The 21,639-nt window shown below is 35.5% G+C and overlaps 1 protein-coding gene across 5 annotated transcripts in view; it reads left to right on the forward strand.

Annotated features, from left to right (window-relative positions):
- sorcs2 (sortilin-related VPS10 domain containing receptor 2) overlaps nt 1-21,639 on the forward strand; it is a 301,095-nt gene that overhangs the window by 250,511 nt on the left and 28,945 nt on the right. For all 5 annotated transcript variants that reach the window (XM_087788646.1, XM_087788644.1, XM_087788647.1 and 2 more), the window contains exons 5-9: nt 365-438; nt 8,254-8,318; nt 12,441-12,559; nt 14,037-14,126; nt 16,934-17,113. In XM_087788646.1, coding sequence (XP_087644772.1) covers nt 365-438; nt 8,254-8,318; nt 12,441-12,559; nt 14,037-14,126; nt 16,934-17,113 — 528 coding nt within the window. The remainder of the gene's footprint in view (nt 1-364; nt 439-8,253; nt 8,319-12,440; nt 12,560-14,036; nt 14,127-16,933; nt 17,114-21,639) is intronic.

The raw sequence follows: 21,639 nt of genomic DNA on the forward strand, positions 1-21,639 counted from the left end.
AAACACACAAAAGCATCTTCAGTCCTAGTGTTAGTGAAGAGCAGCTGAGGTTAAGCCAGGTCTTGTTCTCAAGTGTGCTCTTCAGACGTCAAGGATACATCCAGAGTTTATGAATAAATACATTTCCATACGTTACATTTTCCATCATCGAGCGTTAAATCACAAGCACTAAGTCCTCCGTCCACACACCTGAGTGTGTTCATGTGATGAAGCTCACCTGAACCGTGCAATGAAGTTTCTTCTCCGGATCGACCTCTTGTTCACGCTTCACTGGATCCAGGGGGCGCCGTTAACGCTTCGTGATGTAATGTGTTTCACTTGCTGTTTCACTCATTGTCCATTTGTTTTTTGGTCTCCCTCGCAGCTCTTCGCCTCTCTGGACCTGGCCCGGAAGTGGACTCTGCTACAAGAACGGGTCACGAAGGACCGAGTCTTCTGGTCAGTGTTCATTTTTAATTCAGATTAAACCATGTTTTCCGAACTCAAGACGCATTTTAAATAGAAAAGTTTCTACGTGACAGAAGCTTGGATTGAATACAGTTATTTAGTCTTGTTCGTCTGTGTAGGAGTGGAACTGCTGGCCCTGATGTCATGAACCCTTTTACTGCGTCGCTTAAACATGTATTTCTGTAGAATAGTTTTTTATGTACTTGGAAAAAATACTGCTTGTGTCTCCTTACCGCATTTTTAGTCTGTTAAATGGAAAATGTCTCTGTTACCGTTCCACATATTTACATTGATCAACTTTCTTTCCTGGACTTTATTTATTTATCTGGTCATTTATAGATAGGATCAAGGCCATGTGTGATGGTCCGGGTGGTCGCCCTGGTCGCATGTTTTCGTGCCACATTTAAAGACTCCCCAAGTAAACCTCTCACTTTAAATTTTAAAAAAATGAAGTGGCCTCATTTTGTAGGTTAATATTAACTCAATTTATCTTTATCTCACACCCTCTCAGTGAACTGATTGCTTCTGCTGGATTCATTTAGATCCGACGGATTGACCTTGAACCAACCATGAGTCACGGGAGAAGTGTCCCATGATGCATTTGGAATTCCCAAGATTACTCGTGAGAATGTTATTGGTTGAAATCAAGGGAATTTAAATTGACAGTTAATGTTTGAGGGAAATCTGATTTTAGAAACTTTTTAGCTGTTAATGCTAAAATCTAATTTAAAAGGTTTAAATAAAACTTTATAAAATAGTGGTTTGGATCTAATGTTTCCTCTAATTCGACGTTTAAAGTTGATTTTTAAACTGAGTTGATGAAGCTTCATGAAGCCTCATTAACAAAGTCCTCTAGGTGTCGCTCTCTATTATGCTTTGAGCGTCTTTTCTATTAAAACTCACATTATTTTTAAACTGAGAGCGCCACCTACTGACATCTTAAAGCATGACAATGCTTCATATCTTCCATGAGCTCCTACTGGAAGGATCTGTCTCGCCTGCAGTTGATACAAAACTCTGCAGCGATAATTATGAGCCGCTCTAGTAGAAGAACTCACATTTCTCCGATCCTTAAAACTCTTCACTGGCTTCCAGTTTCTTTCAGGATCAACTTTAAAATTCTGGTTCTTACTTTCAGATCTATTCATGGTCAGACTCCTCCTTACATCACTGATCTGATCCAGCCTTACACCCCAGCTCGGGCTCTGAGGTCTGTGGATCAGAATCTACTGATGGTTCCTGATTGTTATAGCGCTTTGTTACCCTCGTCCAGAAAGGCGCTTGACTTGACTTGACTTGACTTGACTTGACTTGACTTGACTTGACTTGACTTGACTTGACTTGACTTGACTTGACTTGTCTTGACTAGACTAGACTAGACTAGACTAGACTAGACTAGACTAGACATCACTTCACTTCACTTCACTTCACTTCACTTCACTTCACTTCACTAGACTAGACTAGACTAGACTAGACTAGACTAGACTTGACTTGACTTGACTTGACTAGACTAGACTAGACTAGACTAGACTAGACTTGACTTGACTAGACTAGACTAGACTAGACTTGACTTGACTTGACTTGACTAGACTAGACTAGACTAGACTAGACTAGACTAGACTAGACTAGACTAGACTAGACTTGACTTGACTTGACTTGACTTGACTTGACATCACTTCACTTCACTAGACTAGACTAGACTAGACTTGACTTGACTTGACTTGACTTGACTAGACTAGACTAGACTAGACTAGACTAGACTTGACTTGACTTGACTAGACTAGACTAGACTAGACTAGACTAGACTAGACTAGACTAGACTAGACTAGACTAGACTTGACTTGACTTGACTTGTCTTGACTAGACTAGACTAGACTAGACTAGACTAGACATCACTTCACTTCACTTCACTTCACTTCACTTCACTTCACTTCACTAGACTAGACTAGACTTGACTTGACTTGACTTGACTTGACTTGACTAGACTAGACTAGACTAGACTATACTTGACTAGACTAGACTAGACTAGACTAGACTTGACTTGACTTGACTTGACTTGACTTGACTTGACTTGACTAGACTAGACTAGACTAGACTAGACTAGACTAGACTAGACAAGACTTGACTTGACTAGACTAGACTAGACTTGACTTGACTTGACTTGACTTGACTTGACTAGACTAGACTAGACTAGACTAGACTAGACTTGACTTGACTTGACTTGACTTGACTTGACTAGACTAGACTAGACTAGACTAGACTAGACTAGACTAGACTAGACTAGACTAGACTAGACTTGACTAGACTAGACTAGACTAGACTAGACTTGACTAGACTAGACTAGACTAGACTAGACTTGACTTGACTTGACTTGACTTGACTTGACTAGACTAGACTAGACTAGACTAGACTAGACTAGACTAGACTAGACTTGACTTGACTTGACTTGACTTGACTTGACTTGACTAGACTAGACTAGACTAGACTAGACTAGACTAGACTAGACTAGACTAGACTAGACTAGACTAGACTAGACTAGACTAGACTAGACTTGACTGTGAATAATTCACCATGGAATCATTCACTGCCTCATCTCAGGTTATTAGGAAGTTTCCGTCAGAGAATCATCCTGTAATGATGAGGGTGTTTACTTTAGCCGTCTTGTTGAAATTATCTCCACAGTTTTCTTCTTTGTTTTTTCGATTGATGAATCAATTTGCCAGACAAATAGACCGACTTCATGATGAATCACCGCTGATAGAGATGAACACGCAAGTTTAGTTCGGATATGAAACGTGATTCCTGATGAATATTTTGAATTAGTTGAAGACGGTTCTTGCTGTTTCTTCTTCTCTGTCTTCATGTAAATGACCCGACTGAAATATAGATGACGTTCCACAGAAAATACTGCTCTCAATCTCCGCCGGCATCATTCCCTTCCCGCTATCTGATCCTATTTCTATCCCCTTCTCATTACCTCTATCATCCTTAAATCTGTCTTCCCCTTTAACTCTGACCTCAGCTGCTCACCAGGGAAATGGAGTAATGGAGGAATTAACCTTGCCGAAGAGCAGGAACATCCCGAACTCAGAAGATCCTTTTATAATCTCAGTCGAAGCAAATGTTCCTTTTTAGTTTTTGTTACTTTGTAAAGTAGAGAATTCAGAGTGTGAAGTGATTACATCTTTTATCAAAGGTAGTTGTTTATCTACTTGATTAAAGTGGATTATCTTTGTATCTGGAGCCTCAGTTTGTTCCCTCAGAACGTCTCCTGTCAGAGCGTGTAGCCCTGGATTAACTGGCTCACGTTCAGGAAAATGTTGATCTGGAGTTTATAATCCATGTGTTTTTGTCTTCTTGTCTGGACTATTGCAACAGTTTGTTTTCACGTCTAAACAAGAAGGATCTGTCTCGTCTGCAGTTCATACAAAAAGTCTGCAGCGAGAATTCTGAGCCACTCTAGTAGAAGAACTCACATTTCTCCCGATCCTTAAAGCTCTTCACTGGTTTCTTTCAGGATCGACTTTGAAATTCTGGTTCTTACTTTCAGATCTATTCATGGTCAGACCTTCCATCAGTGATTTGATCCAGACTTACACGCCAGCTCGGGCTCTGAGGTCTGTGGATCAGAATCTACTGATGGTTCCTGAACACGCTTCAGGACCAGAGGAGAGAAATCCTTCCAGACTGTTGCTCCTAAGCTTTGGAACCATCTCTGTGTTTGATGATCTACTGACTCCTTTAAGAAACATCTTAAGACGTCTTGATCTTTTAAAGTATATATTTTATTGAGTTTTGTTTTAATTGCTTAAGCGCTTTGTGACCCTGGTCTAGAAAAGCACTCTACAAATATTACTTACTTAGGTTAACTTAACATTGTTGTTTTTTTAACCTCAAATAAATAAAAAATGGTTAAAGAGCCTCGATAGGATGAGAAAACCTTCAAAAATGTTTAAGAATAAACACTTAAAATATTTTACTTTCTTCACTCGAAGAACTTTTAAAAATAAATACTTGAGTTTAAATACTTTGTTTAATGGTTTTGAGACTAATTCCAAATAATATCGCACAAATACACTTACTTTTCTAATTGCTATTTTAACTATCAATTATTATTCTTCCATTTATTCCCTCAACTGTTTGAAGTAGTCTTAGACTGCGTCCCAATTCTGCCCTTATCCCTACCCCTCATCCCTACCCCTTGTTTCTGGGCCTACGGGTCACCTTGACCCTGACATAACGCAAGGGTTAAGGTAACTATAGCTGGCAATGATGTGTTTGGTTAGTTACTTTAAAATACAAACTTGGTTACATTACTAGTTACTTCTTTCTCAAATAACTTAGTACTTTAAGTTAACTTCAAGGTAACTAGTTACTAGGAAAAGTAACTTTTTTGTTTTTTGAGTGTGGTGAATTCTCTTAAGCGTACGAACCAGTGTAAGTTTGCTTTGATTAATCACTTTAGAAAAAAGTTAAGAACATTACGTTAAATAAACAAATCCAATAAAAGAACGAAAACTAGTATTGCATGATAATAATTTTTGTGGCCAATTTTGGTCGTTTTTACCGCCTGGTAATGTGAACACACATTAAAGTCTTTTTTTTATTATTTTTACTACTGATCAGACGAACCTATTAAATAACAACAATAAAAACTGAACCAAACAAGTCTTTAATAAACTTAATAAGTTTGAAACTAAAATAAGGTAAATGCAGACAACAGAGAACTAATTAAAGCCACAATGTAAACCAAACACAAAAAGGATAATTAATGTTGTATCGCCAGATACACGCCTCCTCCTGATTTGTGAAAACTTTTGCAAATAACAATTTATTATTTAAGTTCATTGAAGTGAAACTGTGTTTATAGTTCAACAGCGTTTAGTTTTAAAACATCGTGACGAAGAGGTGCAGTGAAAGTTCTTGTTCCTTCCAGCGTACCTCCTCCATGTATCTGTGCTTTTGTGGTTGAGGACTCATAGATGAACCCAGAACCCCTCGAGTCTGGTGGTCTAATAAATCTGGTGGTCTGTCCCGAATCTGTCTGGGGACGTTGAGCGTTTGATCTGGTCTTGTTTATCGCCTTAAGTGTTGCAAAGAAGGCAAATAAATCACCTTTTACAAGACGGCAGAGAATAAAAGAACAACACAAACATGGTCTTTATCAGGAGCGTAAGTCTCTCTTCTCTTATGGCAAACTGTCCAGGGTGTCCCTCTCGCCCTTTGTAGCTGGGACTCGCTCCCCACAAATGTCAACGAAGCGTTTGAATGTCTCGGCGGCTGCAGCGACGTCGCTCCAGACGGATGATGAATAAATAACAGGTTCACCTTCTGTCTCCTGACATTTGCATTTTCAAGTGAGAATCAAAGTTGGTGTCAAGGACACGCTTCGTTCGCTTCGTTCGCTTTCCCCCGGCGTTTGTTTCCATCGATTCGTACCAGAGTGAGTCCTTCACCGGTGACCTCTGCTGGTCAAATGTGAGCAGCTTCACTTATTAATGTATTTTTTACATCTTCTACCTTCTGTGTAAGTTAAAAAAAAAAAAAAATGTGATGTGAGAAAAGCTTAACACTTAAATATTGCAATATTTTCTTCATGATACTGTATCAATTATCAACAGAACTTTATTGATTGGTTTTATTGTTTCATTTTTTATATTTAATACTTATTGTTATCATAATTATTGTGTGTTTATATTTCAATAAAGTCTGTATAAATTCAAATTCAATGACAATGTTCAAATATATCAATTTGTAATTAACAGCGTTTATTTTACTTTGCGATGATACTTCTGGCCGCTAGATGACAGTTTCATTACGTCCGCTGTGGCTAAAGGAACAATGAAATCCAATGACTGAGGACGAGAGGATACAGTCGACTCCAGCAGTTTTTAAAGCTGATGTTTTTGACATATTTTGGTTTGAAAACAAATGAAAGCAGTTACGAAATCGTCGAGAGTCATGTGGTCTGTAAATTCTGAAACACCAGAGTCAAGTACTCGACAATACTACACATATATCCTTGTTACTACACTATCACGATATACCGTATTATTGTCCCTGTATAATGATACGTATCGTATCATCAGATTCTTGCCAATACAAACACTCCTTGAAAAGCATTTTATCCAAACTTTGACACATGTACGAGAATTGTGTGTTCACAAGTCCCCCCCCAGTTGTGTAATACACATGACCTCTGACCTCTCAATTCATGGTCCCCATGGTCGTATGCATAAGCATTTCTGCTGCAGGATTGTGTATCGACTATAAAGGAAGTCGGTTTTCCTGACTACTTTGAAATCTAATGAATGGCTTTTACAAATACACTCACACTCACACACACACGCACACACACACACACGCACACACACACACACTACTGACTGTGATCCACGGCCTCCGCTTTTATCGCTGCCGTCTCCTCCCATGTGCTGCTAATTGCGTATAAAGTCTCTTTATGGGGGGAATAACAAGGTTTTAAATCTTTACTCGGGGCCAGGGCAGCGAACTGCGGAGCCATAATCAGATGATCTGCTTAGTTTACGGCTCAGTGAAGGGCACAAAGACTCGACCTACGACGGCATATATATCTCTGCAGGGAAAGAAAGATTTCTCTGAGCACTTACAGACCTGCTGTCATGGAGACACCCCTTTGAAACATGATCAGTCTGAATAGATACTTTTGTACATGCTTTAGGTATATTTACAACACGTATTAGCTGTTTTTAAGCATCTTTTTTTTGCTTATTTTCCCAATATATTCCCCAAAATACTATTTTAAAAATAACAATTATCATTTCAGTTATTTATTAAGACTTTTCTATGGTGTCTTTCTTGCTCTTGGTGTTGCTAGTTTCTACACAGAGAGTCAATTATAGCTGTTTATTTGTTTATTGTTAACATTATTAGAGTCTAAACCCTAATACTTACGTCACTTTTTTCAACTTTTTTTCCGAGAACTTCCACCTTGAGAATAATGGAATGAGAGATTAAAAAATCAATACTATAGAAACAATTATTAAATAGTTTTTCACACATTGTTATAATTAAACTTCTTTTCTAAGTTTTTGAATCACCAACAATGTATTTATTATTCAGCAGTCACTGACATATCCTTAAATTAATGTTAATTAAATATAGATGCATGTGAAAAAATGGATATATTAATCTGGATATTGTTGATTACTATAGAAACATTCACAGCGCTTGTTCATTCTTGTGTTGCAATTAAACCTCAAATATATCAATTTGTAATTAACAGCGTTTATTTTACTTTGCGATGATACTTCTGGCCGCTAGATGACAGCATTCATTACGTCCGCTGTGGCTAAAGGAACAATGAAATCCAATGACTGAGGACGAGAGGATACAGTGGACTCCAGGTGCTTTTAAAGCTGATGTTTGGACATATTTTGGTTTGATTATTCAGCAGTCAATGACATATCCTTAAATTAATGTTAATTAATATTAATCTGGATGTTGGTTGATTACTATAGAAACATTCACAGCGCTTGTTCATTCTTGTGTTGCAATTAAACCTCCAGCCGCTAGATGGCAGCATTCATCACGTCCACCGATAGTTAAGATAAATCACACGTCAATGAATGAAATGAAAGTTTGGTGAATAAACACTTTTTTCAATGACTTTTGGAAAATACTGAGAGTTAAACAATTGTTCGAAGCTCGGATTATTTTATTTTGTCTTTTGTGCTGAGTCAGCTGCTGTTGTTCACCTCTTTGAAACTTTACGAAACAACATGTATAAGGAAGAGGATTCACCCGGGTCTGAATTTGTCATCGCAGGTCTGTGTTTGGTGTCGACGAGGACCCTGACCTGGTGCACATTGAGATGCAGGACGCAAGTGGAGGTACGTGGTTTTCAATTTTACCTTTTTAAAATAGTCACGGCCCAGCCTTCGGATAAAAAAACACCAAAAAAATATCATATTTAAATTTAAATTACTTGAAGGCCGGAGTTTTAGTCCAGTCACAATTACTTTGTTGAGTTTTCCCTGCTGGTCCAACTCCTCGACTCTGTTCCCCAAAGTTTTTTATGAGCCGATCTTTCTTTGCGTCCACCGGGAGCTGTAGGATTTCATCCATCGCCTTCTGAAGAAGTTCTTTGAGTTCTTTGAGTTTGTTTTCCATTGCCTTCCTCTCTTCTTTCATCTCTTCTTTTATCGCCAGCAGGGTTTCGTTCAATGATTCCCATTTTGACTCACTGTCATAGCTCTCCTCCTGTCTTTGGTTGGTTTTAGGTTTAACCATTTTTTTCTCACCCTCGAACACTTGTCTCAGAGTAGTTTTTAGGTTTATTTTTGAGTAAACAGAATAATGTTACTAGTTTTTTTCAAAATACAAAAACACTTTTCAGACTTTGAATACAGAATTAATTATATAAATAAATGTTTTTTATTGTCTGTGCGTCCTCATACTGTACCTGTCCCGGACTAGGTGTCGGGAACCACTGATTTAAAACAACACAATTATTCATGTATTTATTGCCTTAGAATAACTTAATATTTAGCTTGTTTTCAAGGGAAATGTTTGGCTTTTCTCAGTCGTCTCACAGTTCCATAAACTTTGATATATATTCCGGGGGCTCCAGATTAAAACTGTCAACAGAGGTCGCTGCGTTTCACCTTCACCTGAACGATGCAGTGAAGTGTCAATAAAAAAAATAGATGGAAGTTTTGAAGAGGCGGTGAAAGAAGCTGGAGAAATATCCAGGGTGAAGACCCCGTACTGCGCCTGGGATAAGTTTTCTTTTATATGAGATTCTCTTCATCACTGAGGGTTGCTGTTTATGTTTAGTGTAACGCAAAGTATTGTGGGAAACACTGGCGCTCTGAGCCACCGTCCCTCTGATATGGTTTCTTTTTTACTTTATTTATCGTTTTATCTTTTTTATATTTTATAGTTTAAAGTTTATATTTTATATTTTATAGTTTATCGTTTATAGTTTATAGTTTATATTTTATAGTTTATAGTTTATAGTTTATAGTTTATAGTTTAAAGTTTATGTTTTATATTTTATAGTTTATAGTTTATAGTTTATAGTTTATAGTTTATATTTTATAGTTTATAGTTTATAGTTTATATTTTATAGTTTATAGTTTATGGTTTAAAGTTTATGTTTTATATTTTATAGTTTATAGTTTATAGTTTATAGTTTATAGTTTATAGTTTATGTTTTATATTTTATAGTTTATAGTTTATGGTTTAAAGTTTATGTTTTATATTTTATAGTTTATACTTTATATGTTATAGTTTATATTTTATATTTTATATTTTATATTTTATATTTTATAGTTTATAGTTCATAGTTTATAGTTTATAGTTTATAGTTAATAGTTAATAGTTTATATTTTATATTTTATATTTTATAGTTTATAGTTTATAGTTTATATTTTATAGTTTATAGTTTATGTTCTATATTTTATAGTTTATAGTTTATAGTTTATATTTTATATTTTATAGTTTATAGTTTATAGTTTATATTTTATAGTTTATAGTTTATGTTTTATATTTTATAGTTTATAGTTTATAGTTTATATTTTATATTTTATAGTTTATAGTTTATAGTTTATATTTTATAGTTTATAGTTTATAGTTTATATTTTATATTTTATATTTTATATTTTATATTTTATAGTTTATAGTTTATGTTTTATGTTTTATATTTTATAGTTTATAGTTTATAGTTTATGTTTTTTATTTTATAGTTTATAGTTTATCGTTTATATTTTATAGTTTATAGTTTATAGTTTATATTTTATATTTTATAGTTTATAGTTTATAGTTTATATTTTATAGTTTATAGTTTATCTTTTATATTTTATAGTTTATAGTTTATATTTTATATTTTATAGTTTATAGTTTATAGTTTATAGTTTATATTTTATATTTTATAGTTTATAGTTTATAGTTTATAGTTTATATTTTATAGTTTATAGTTTATATTTTATAGTTTATAGTTTATAGTTTATAGTTTATAGTTTATGTTTTATAGTTTATAGTTTATAGTTTATATTTTATAGTTTATAGTTTATAGTTTATAGTTAATAGTTTATAGTATATATTTTATATTTTATATTTTATAGTTTATAGTTTATAGTTTATGTTTTTTATTTTATAGTTTATAGTTTATCGTTTATATTTTATAGTTTATAGTTTATAGTTTATAGTTTATAGTTAATAGTTTATAGTTTATATTTTATATTTTATATTTTATATTTTATATTTTATAGTTTAAAGTTTATAGTTTATATTTTATATTTTATATTTTATATTTTATATTTTATAGTTTAAAGTTTATAGTTTATAGTTTATATTTTATAGTTTATAGTTTATGTTTTATATTTTATATTTTATATTTTATAGTTTATAGTTTATAGTTTATAGTTTATGTTTTTTATTTTATATTTTATAGTTTATATTTTATAGTTTATAGTTTATAGTTTATGTTTTATATTTTATAGTTTATAGTTTATAGTTTATGTTTTTTATTTTATAGTTTATAGTTTATCATTTATATTTTATAGTTTATAGTTTATGTTTTTTATTTTATAGTTTATAGTTTATAGTTTATATAGCTCAGTTCGTAGTTTACATGAAGTTTGTTTCGCTGGTTTTTATTAATGAGTTAGTTAGTACTGTACGATGTATATAAGAGTATAATTAAAATATGTTTTTAATTTTGAATGAAACGAGTAGCATAATAAACATTATGATCCATCATTAACTCACAAAGGTGCTTTACAAATAACCTTTACTTTCTATTGATGTGTTGATTTTTACATGTAATATATAGGATAGGGGTGAAAATGTACTGGAAGGGAGCACCACCTAAAATATTTTCATTTATATATTTGCCGCCGCCACCGTCGTAGATCCATCGGGGAGGAGATGGTGAGCGATCAGGCGAGACGATCTGTTTGCCCTGCTCTCTCCCCGGTGGCTGTGGAAGGTTAAACGACGCCTCCATCAAGAAGAAGAAGAAGCATGTTGTGATCGTGTGAGGAGGTGACGGGACGGTCTGGGTCGGGACGGACTCGGTCGGGACTAGAAACTCCCCGTGGGGGGGGTGAGGTCGATTGATGGATGAGGAGAGTGGTCGGGAAGATTGTCTCCGGGAGACGCCAGACTATTTTGTTTAGTCAGTTCGGTGAGAAATGAAATAAGGTGTCGCTGGAGAAACTGAAATCCAAGCAGGTATTCAAGGTTTCAAGTAAAAAATGTCTGATTAAAAAATCTCAAAAAAAACAAATTTATATGAAGAGAAATTTGGGAAGAAGGTCTCACAGTGGCCTCACAGCAAGAAGGTTGCTGGTTCGCTTCCAGGCTGAGCCAACGTGTGACCTTTCTGTATGTTCTCCCCGTTTTGCGTGGGTTTACTCCGGGCACTCCGGTTTCCTCTCACAGTCCAAAAACATACAGAAGTTGATTGAGAACAATGGGGAAATTATCCGTAGGTATGAGTGTGTGTGTGAATGGTTGTCTGTCTTTGTGTGTCCTGCGACTGACTGGCGTCCTGTCCAGGGTGTCCCCCTGCCTCTTGCCCTATGATACTGGGATAGACTCCCAGTATCAAAGCTGTGTAAAATGGATGAAAGAGTGTTTCTCAAGGACTCGTCTGCCCTCATGCGCTGGTGAGAGTTTCCTCCGGGTACACTACGTTATGAGATCTATGTGTGTAACGCGTGTGTGTCTGTGTGTGTGTCTGTGTGTGTGTCTGTGTGCGAGAGTAACGACGGCAAATGTTGCTGATGCAGCCGCTGGTTTAAATTCAATCTCCATCTCCGAGGACAAACTCCCTCGGTCGCTCGGAGGATCCATGAACCCTCCAGCCAGACGTCAATTTGTCAGGAAAACACCGTCCTCAGCCCTGATATTTCCTCTCCCTCCGCGCGTGCATCGATCTCGGCTTCCTTCCAAACTATTCCTTCTCTTCACGAGGGTTCTTCCCTCAGCATCTGCTCTTCTTCCAGGTCACCTGTACGTCACCTGTCTCGTCAACAACTGCTCGGACAAGATGGTGACGCCTCAGTTCCTCGGTAAAATTGACCACAACTCTCTGCAGGTGCAGGACGACTACATATTTGTCAAGGTGATACACAACATTGTGTCTTTTTCACACACAGTCTTTATAAGTGATGTACTGGTGAAGCTTCATGAAACAGTGTTGTTATTTTTTAGAGTCCACTAGATGTCACTCTCTGCTCTATAATCTTTTATTTTGACCAGCTATTCTATTGAAACCTTAGATCATTTTTAAACTGAGAGCGCCACCTACTGACCTCTTAAAAGATGTCACTGTTTCATGAAGCTTCATGAAGCATCTTATTTTCAGAGTCCAGTAGATGTCACTCTCTCTGCTCTATAATATATTGCTTTGAACAACTATTCTATTGAAACCTCACGTCATTTTTAAACCAAAGGCGCCACCTACTGACCTCTGAACAATATGACACTGTTTCATGAAGCTCCATGAAACACCTTAGTTTCAGATTCCACTTGATGTCACTCTATACTTCATAATCTATTGCTTTGTACATCTATTCTATTGAAACCTTATGTCATTTTAAACCAAAGGCGCCACCTACTGACCTCTTAAAGTATGACAATGTTTCATGAAGCTTTATGAAACACCTTTTTTTCAGAGTGCACTATATGTCACTCAGTGCTGTATTATATATTGAATTTAACATATATTCTATTGAAACCTCACATATATTCAACCTCACGTCCTGACCTCTGAAAAATATCACACTGTTTCATGAAGCTTCATGAAGCATGTTCATTTTTAGAGTCTACTACAAGTGTTCTATTAAAACCTCTCATAATTGTTCAAACAGAGAGCGCCACCTGTAAATATAAAACACTGTTTCATTAAAACACCTCAGATATCACTCTCTACTAAATAATATATGATTTTGAAAAGTTATTCAATTGAAACCCTAGATTAGGTTTATACAGAGAGCGCCACCTACTGACCTCTTAAAAGATGAACATTTTTCATGAAGCTTCATAAAACATCTTTTTTTCAGAGTCTACTATATGTCAATCAGTGCTCTATAATATATTGAATTTAACATATATTCCTCTGAAACCTCACATCATTTTTAAACTGAGAGCGCCACCTACTGACCTGTAAAAACATGACACTATTTCATGAGGTCCATCTTTAATCTTGCATCATGTCAGCGATAACATCAACAATAAAAGACGTTCAGTTTATTTCGTGGTTTCTATCTTGTTGGTTTTAAAGGTTTCTTCACTATATAAGTATATCTGTATCAATATTTTAATATGTTTTATTAAACATGTGACATTAACAGATATCAAAAACAAAAAAATTACAATATTGTACATAAAATCTAAATGTAATAGTACTAGTTCAAGGTCTTTATTGTCATTATACGGAATTTTAAATTTGGTTAAGATTTCCGGAAATAAAAAGTACACAAAGAAAAAAAAATCTGTTACCAAAAAAACAAATAAAAGTAGCTTGTTCTTTTATTTAATATATTCTCGTCAAATAACACACTAACATAATTGATATTTGCTTATGTGTTTTTTTTCAGGTCACAATGGGGAATCGCACGAAACACTTTGTGTCATATCGTCGTAATGAGTTCGTCCAGATGAGATTCCCAAAGTACGCCCTGCCGAAGGTAAAAAAATACTTTTTATTTTTCTGTAATATTTAGTGAAATACCTCAGTACACTGGTCCCGTTGGAGCCAAGCGCACAACCGCTGCGTCCGCGAGCTGGAAACGGCGTCTGTAAAATATTCACGAGCCTCCATCGATCCGGTCGACTCCGGTGTCACCGGGTTGAGCAGCGCAGGTGGAGGAACCGCTGATGGAAACACGGGGGAGCGTTTGAGCGCGACACCGGTGTCGCTCAATGACAACCACACCAAAGAGTTGATGAACGTATTCAGCTCATGCTTGCACAAATCTCACCTTTTGAACACACAAATGACATGCGGCACACACCAGGCTCTTCACCATACACACACCGTTTTGTGTTGAAGAGTGTTTTGTGGGTCAGAGAACGCACTGGTGTGTTGTGTTCCCGCATGTGTGTGTTTGGTTACAACATGGCCTACTTGCTCTCTCTGTCGTCTCCTCTCTCGACATGTGTCCTCTTACTTGGGTGAGCAGATAGGTCACTCAGCTAAGGATGAGCTCCTTGGAGGGAGGACGACAGAAGAGGTGGAGAGCGATGGAGGAGAGGAGGAGGAGAGGAGGAGCAGAAGTGTACACGGATGACTGTTTCTTTCACTGTGAATAATTGAGAAGCTGCAGGATGAAAAATGCAGAGGCCATCAGAGAGAGCAGTTTGGTGACGTCCTCAGAGACCTGACCCCGACACACACACATGTTCATATGTACACACACACATGTTCATATATACATACACTCACATGCTAACACACACACAAATATATCCTAACACACACACACATGTTCATATATACACGCACACAACTGCTAACACACACTCAGATGCTAACACACAGAAAAATATATGCTAACACACACACAAATATATGCTTACACACACACACATGTTCATATATATATACACACACGGATGCTAACACACACTCACATGCTAACACACAGAAAAATATATGCTAACACACACACAAATATATGCTTACACACACACACACGTTCATATATATATATACACACACGGATGCTAACACACAAAAATATATGCTAACACACACACACATGTTCATATATACATACACTCACATGCTAACACACACACAAATATATGCTAACACACACACACATGTTCATATGTACACACACACATGTTCATATATACATACACTCACATGCTAACACACACACAAATATATGCTAACACACACACACACATGTTCATATGTACACACACACACATGTTCATATATACATACACTCACATGCTAACACACACACAAATATATGCTAACACACACACACATGTTCATATGTACACACACACATGTTCATATATACATACACTCACATGCTAACACACACACAAATATATGCTAACACACACACACATGTTCATATGTACACACACACATGTTCATATATACATACACTCACATGCTAACACACACACAAATATATGCTAACACAGACACACACATGTTCATATATACACGCACACAACTGCTAACACACACTCACATGCTAACACACACCACAAAAATATATGCTAACACACACACAAATATATGCTTACACACACACACATGTTCATATATATATATACACACACGGATGCTAACACACACTCACATGCTAACACACACGAAAATATATGCTAACACACACACAAATGTATGCTTACACACACACACATGTTCATATATATATATACACACACGGATGCTAACACACACTCACATGCTAACACACACGAAAATATATGCTAACACACACACAAATGTATGCTTACACAAACACATGTTCATATATACACACATACAACGGCTAACACACACTCACATGCTAACACACACAAAAATGTATGCTAACACACACACATGTTCATATATATAAATACACACACAAACTCACATGCTAATACACACAAAAATATATTCTAACACACACATGTTCATATATATATATATACACACACACACTCACATGCTAACACACACACACACACATATATGCTAACATATACATGTTCATATATATATATACCCACACATGCTAACATACACAAACAATATGCTAAGACACACATGTTCATATATATATATATATATATATATATATATATATATATATATATATACTGTATATATATATATATATCTTTATATATATATATATATACACTCGCATGCTAACACACACAAAAACCTATGCTAACACACACACATGCTAACACACGCACACTCACATACATGTATATATGCCAACACACTAACACTCACATATACTAACACACACGCACTTATGCTAACACACAAAAACACTAACATACACTTACATCCTTACACAAACACACACATTTTCTGACACACACACTTAAACATGCTTTCAAACATGTACATATGCTAACACACGCACATACATATGCTAACACACAAATGCTAGTACACACACACACGTGCTAACATACATTCACATCCATACACTAACACACACTCACACACATGCTTATACACACACATGCCAACACACACACACATGCTAACACACAAACGCATACAAACAAATGCTAACAAACCAAGTGTGATCCTTTATTCTTTTATTCATTTACTCTTGTATTTCTCAAACTTTTTTCTATTTTCTTCTAGTTTAGTATCATTTTATTGTGTGACAGTAAAAGTGACGAAGATTGTGTTGGTTTTCTTCTCAATAAGCATGAATTCAAGCTAAAACATCAAGATGGCAGTAGGTCCGTGTCTTAAGAGTCGCTCGTCTTTTCATGAAACCTCTGGTTGTAGGACGTCCACATCGTGAGCACGGACGAGAACCAGGTCTTCCTCGCCATCCAGGAGTGGTACCAGTCGGACACGTACAACCTGTACCAGTCGGACCCTCAGGGCGTCTACTACTCCATCGTGCTGGAGAACGTTCGCAGCACCAGACAACCGGAGGAGAGCGTCCTGATCGACATCCTGGAGGTGAGTCCACGACACTACACTCTTAACTCGCATGAAAAACAGCAACAACACGTTAAAAACACAATCATTATCGCCGTCATCGATCACTTATGCAACAGAATTTATTTTTTTATTATAAATGACATTATCAACTACAAAGTGTTGTAACAAATCTGTCCTACCTTAGTTAAGAACATCCAGATCTTAAATATAATATTTTCTCTTAAGTATGTACACAAATAATCAGATGGTGACACCTAGTGGTGCTTCACATGGCTTCATGAAACAGTGCCATATTTTTAGAGGTCGGTAGGGGGCGCTCTTATTTGAAACCTGATGTAATGTTGCGATAGAATAGCTGATCAAAATGAATATATTATAGAGCAGAGGGTGACACCTAGTGGTGCTTCACGAAGCTTCATGAAACAGTGCCATATTTTTAGAAATCAGTAGGTGGCGCCCTAAATTTAAAAAAAAAGTGAGCTTTCGATACAATAGCTTTTTAGATTAAAAGATTATAGAGCAGATAGTGACATCTAGTGGAGTCTGAAATGAAGATGTTTCATGAAGCTTCATGTAACAGTGTCATATTTTTAGAAGTCAATAGGTGGCGCATTCAGTTTGAAAAAAAAAATAGGTTTCAGTAGAAAGTAGCTGTTCAAAACAAGAGTATAAAGTGACATCTCGTGGAATCTGAAAATAAGGCTTCATGAAGCTTCATGAAGGATTGTCATACTTTTAGTTGTCACTAGGTGGCGTCCTGAGTTGAAGAATTAAGTGAGGTTGCAATAGAAATCGATAGATTATAGAGCAGAAAGTGACATCTAGTGGAGTCTGAAATTAAGATATTTCATGAACTTCATGAAACAGTGTCATATTTTTAGAGGTCAGTAGGTGGTGTCCACTCTTTAAAAATGATGCAAATTTTCAATAGAATAGAAATCAGTCAGTAGGTGGAGCCTCAAGTTAAAAAAATAAATCTATTAGGTTTCAGTAGAATAGCTGTTCGAAACAAGAGTATAGAGTGACCTCTAGTGGAATTTGAAAATAAGGCTTCATGAAGCTTCATGAAGCAATGTCATATTTTTAGTTGTCACTAGGTGGGATCCTGAGTTGAAGAATTATGTGAGGTTGCAATAGAAAGCGATAGATTATAGAGCAGATAGTGACATCTAGTGGAGTCTGAAATGAAGATGCTTCATGATGCTTCATGACACAATGTCATATTTTTGGAAGTCAGTAGGTGGCACATTAGGTTTACAAAAAAATCTTATAAGGTTTAAGTAGAATAGCTGTTCAAAACAAGAGTATAGAGTGACATCTAGTGGAATCTGAAAATAAGGCTTCATGAAGCTTCATGAAGCATTGTCATATTTTTAGAGGTCAGTAGGTGGCGCCCTAAGTTTAAAAAAAAAAGAGCTTTCAGTACAATAGCTGTTTAAATGAATAGATTATAGAGCAGATAGTGACATCTAGTGGGGTCTGAAATGAAGATGATTCATGAAGCTTCATGAAACAGTGTCATATTTTTAGAAGTCAGTAGGTGGCGCATTCAGTTTAAAAAAATATATTATAAGGTTTCAATAGAATAGCAGTTCAAAGCAATAGATCAGAGAGCGACACCTAGTGGACTTTAAAAACAAGGCTTCATGAAGCTTCATCAACGCATCACTAAGGACACTCTCAACAATTACTACTCTCAAGCTTCATTCCCATTCACTCCTCTAAACATGTATAAACAGCTTATTCCAATAGCAAAGATGTGTCCTCGGTGAGAAATAAGGCTCGAGGTTTAGATAAACAAACCTCGTAGCAAACGCTGCTCTGCCGTTGACAAATGTGTTAAATAAAAACTCTGACAGCCATGATTTGAAAACAGACCCTTCAGGGTTTTTGTTTAAAAACATTTGTCGTGTTAAATGAAGTGTGAGTGAAGAGAAAACCAGTGTTTGTCTTGCTTTTCTAAAATGTAATATACGAGTGGACGGATGAGGCTTTTGTGCCACAGGCTGGTTAAGAGACGAGCGGAGATAATGAGTCCAGTGACAAGCTCTTCGAGGGTGAGCTTTTTCATTAGCGTTAGGAAGCAGTGGCTTGTTTATTTATTATTATTTATACAAGTCTGGCAAGAAAAATGCTTTAGAGAATTGCATTGAATATATGTGACCCTCACAAGGTCACAGTAAACCTGTAAAATTTTGTATTTCTTATTTATTTTCTATTTTCCACTACATTAATTCATGCACATTTATTTTCCTTTCAATAAAAAAATATATATTATTATGGAAAAAACAGTTGTCCATAGTTATCCTATTGTTTTTGTATTGAAAACAATGTATGTACGATAATATACAATCAAAACGGTTGATTTATGTTGTAATTTAAAACAATACTATTTTCTTTTTCTTTTCAAATCATGAAAAAATTAAAAAATAATCATGAAAAAGTGTCTTTACTCACAAGTTTTTATGTGATTTATATTGAATCTAATGTATACAAAAAAAACATACAAACTGTGAATTTTTACACTTGACACAGCATTTACTTTTTTTTTCTCTTTTTTTTTATTTATTTTTTGTGGATATTTTATCCTTTGAATACCAACTTGGATATTGAAAATATTATTATAAAATGTTGTTATATCACAATGACATGTTTTTTCAATAGTTATTTTATTATTTATATTAAATATAATTTGTATACAATATATATATTATATACTATATATTATATATTATATATTATATATTATATATTATATATTATATATTATATATTATATATTATATATTATATATTATATATGTTGTCCAGTAGAATGTTCATTATATACAATCAAAACATGTAATTTTTACTGCATATTGACACAATTGTATGTTTTTTTTGTGGTTTCCAGGTTTTTCCATCATAATACAGGTTCCCTTTAGGTTTATGACCCCCTAAAACATATGATTATGTGGAAATACATTTACCCAAACCCTGCCTTGAATTTTATCCTTGAATTCTTGTTTAAGATTCCCTCAGGAAAAAAAGTTTCGGCATCATTTTCTCACCTACAGATTTTTCATTAGTCTTTGTGTTTGTCTGGTTAAACCTGGACGGATTATTGTACTTTCTGAGGCCTAAAGAAAGGAATTGTTCGTCTTCTCACGTAGATACAGAGTCTTAGACTCCATAGTGATGCACTGTTGGTTTCAAAGGCATTAAGGTTGAAGGAATCTGCCTTTTTTTTTTCTAACTCGCGCAGGTCTTTGAATATGAGTTCCATCCATTTAAAAAATAATCAAGCGAAAGAAGAGACTTAATGGAGTTCACCTCTTCCACTGACCTGTTCTCCTCCGGCAAATCATTCCCAAGCCGTTGGGCCTGAACCACGAAAACCTTTTTTTGTTTTTTGGATCAGCTTCTGGGCTGTTTTTAGAAGAGCATAAAATAAACCTATGAACCCATGAGCAAGACATTAGAGTTCAAGGTGAAGAATGAAAGTTAAATGTTCACCCAAATTTTCACTCGTTTTCTACTCACCATCTTGTCTAATAAGGGTTGGGATTATTTTCAGAGTAATCTGTTCTTTTATAGAGTTATAGATAAAAATGTTTTTTTTCATTTTAATGTAGCGACTGGAACTCAGTTGTCTTCGTCCAAAAACACACTTAAAAACATCCAAAAACCTCCGTACTGCTCGTCTGTGACGTCCCTCTTGTGTTGAATTGTTCCATAAAAACATCTGAGTCTATCTTTAAGTTTGTTTTTAGAAGAACTGACACTTCGAGCTGTAGCTGAGAGACCTGGAGTTCTACTTCATGAAGCGAGGCCCTCTAGCCACGCTGCCGTAAGCGAAGTCGGCTGGAGGGCCTCACAATTGTAGAACCGTGGTTACATTAGGTAACCCGGGTTTCTGCTTCAAGATGCTCACTTTGCTTATGGCAGTGTTTCTGGAGGGCCTCGCATTCATTCATAGAATCCTGGTTACGTAAGGTAACCCGGGTTTTACGCTAAAAAGTATATTAAAATGTATTTTCTCATGTCGAGGGTTATGTACAAGAGGAACGATACAGACAAGCAGTATGAAGGTATTTGGATGTTTTTAAGTGTATTTTTGGACGAAGATGAATCTCTTTAGGTAATTACTATTTATTACAAGTTTCCCATTTAGAAACCTTCTATTTTTGATTGACCAGAAACTGCAAAACGACGGCTTGGTGTGACAACTGGTGCATATAATGATTATCATGAGTCATTTTAACTTTTAGCAGACCTTTTTAAAAAGTTTTGGACCAAACTCTGACGTGTTCAAATGCACTAGAATATTTTTTTACTCAAAAGTAATTATAGTCAAGATTTTTAAGTGTAGAAGATCCACCTTATAGAACCTTTCTCTTACCACGGAACCGTCTCCACAAACCTGCCTAGAGAAACAAACAACAAAAATAAAACGGCACCACCTGCAAAATAAAACTGTAAAGTCTACAAATATAAAGCTTTCACCATAACGCTGTGTCAGCAGAAGCCCTGGGCTGGTTTCTCTTCAACAAGATAGTCCCATA

Source organism: Callionymus lyra, chromosome 4 (genome assembly GCF_982586985.1).
Source record: "Callionymus lyra chromosome 4, fCalLyr1.hap1.1, whole genome shotgun sequence".
Taxonomy (NCBI): Eukaryota; Metazoa; Chordata; class Actinopteri; order Syngnathiformes; family Callionymidae; genus Callionymus; species Callionymus lyra.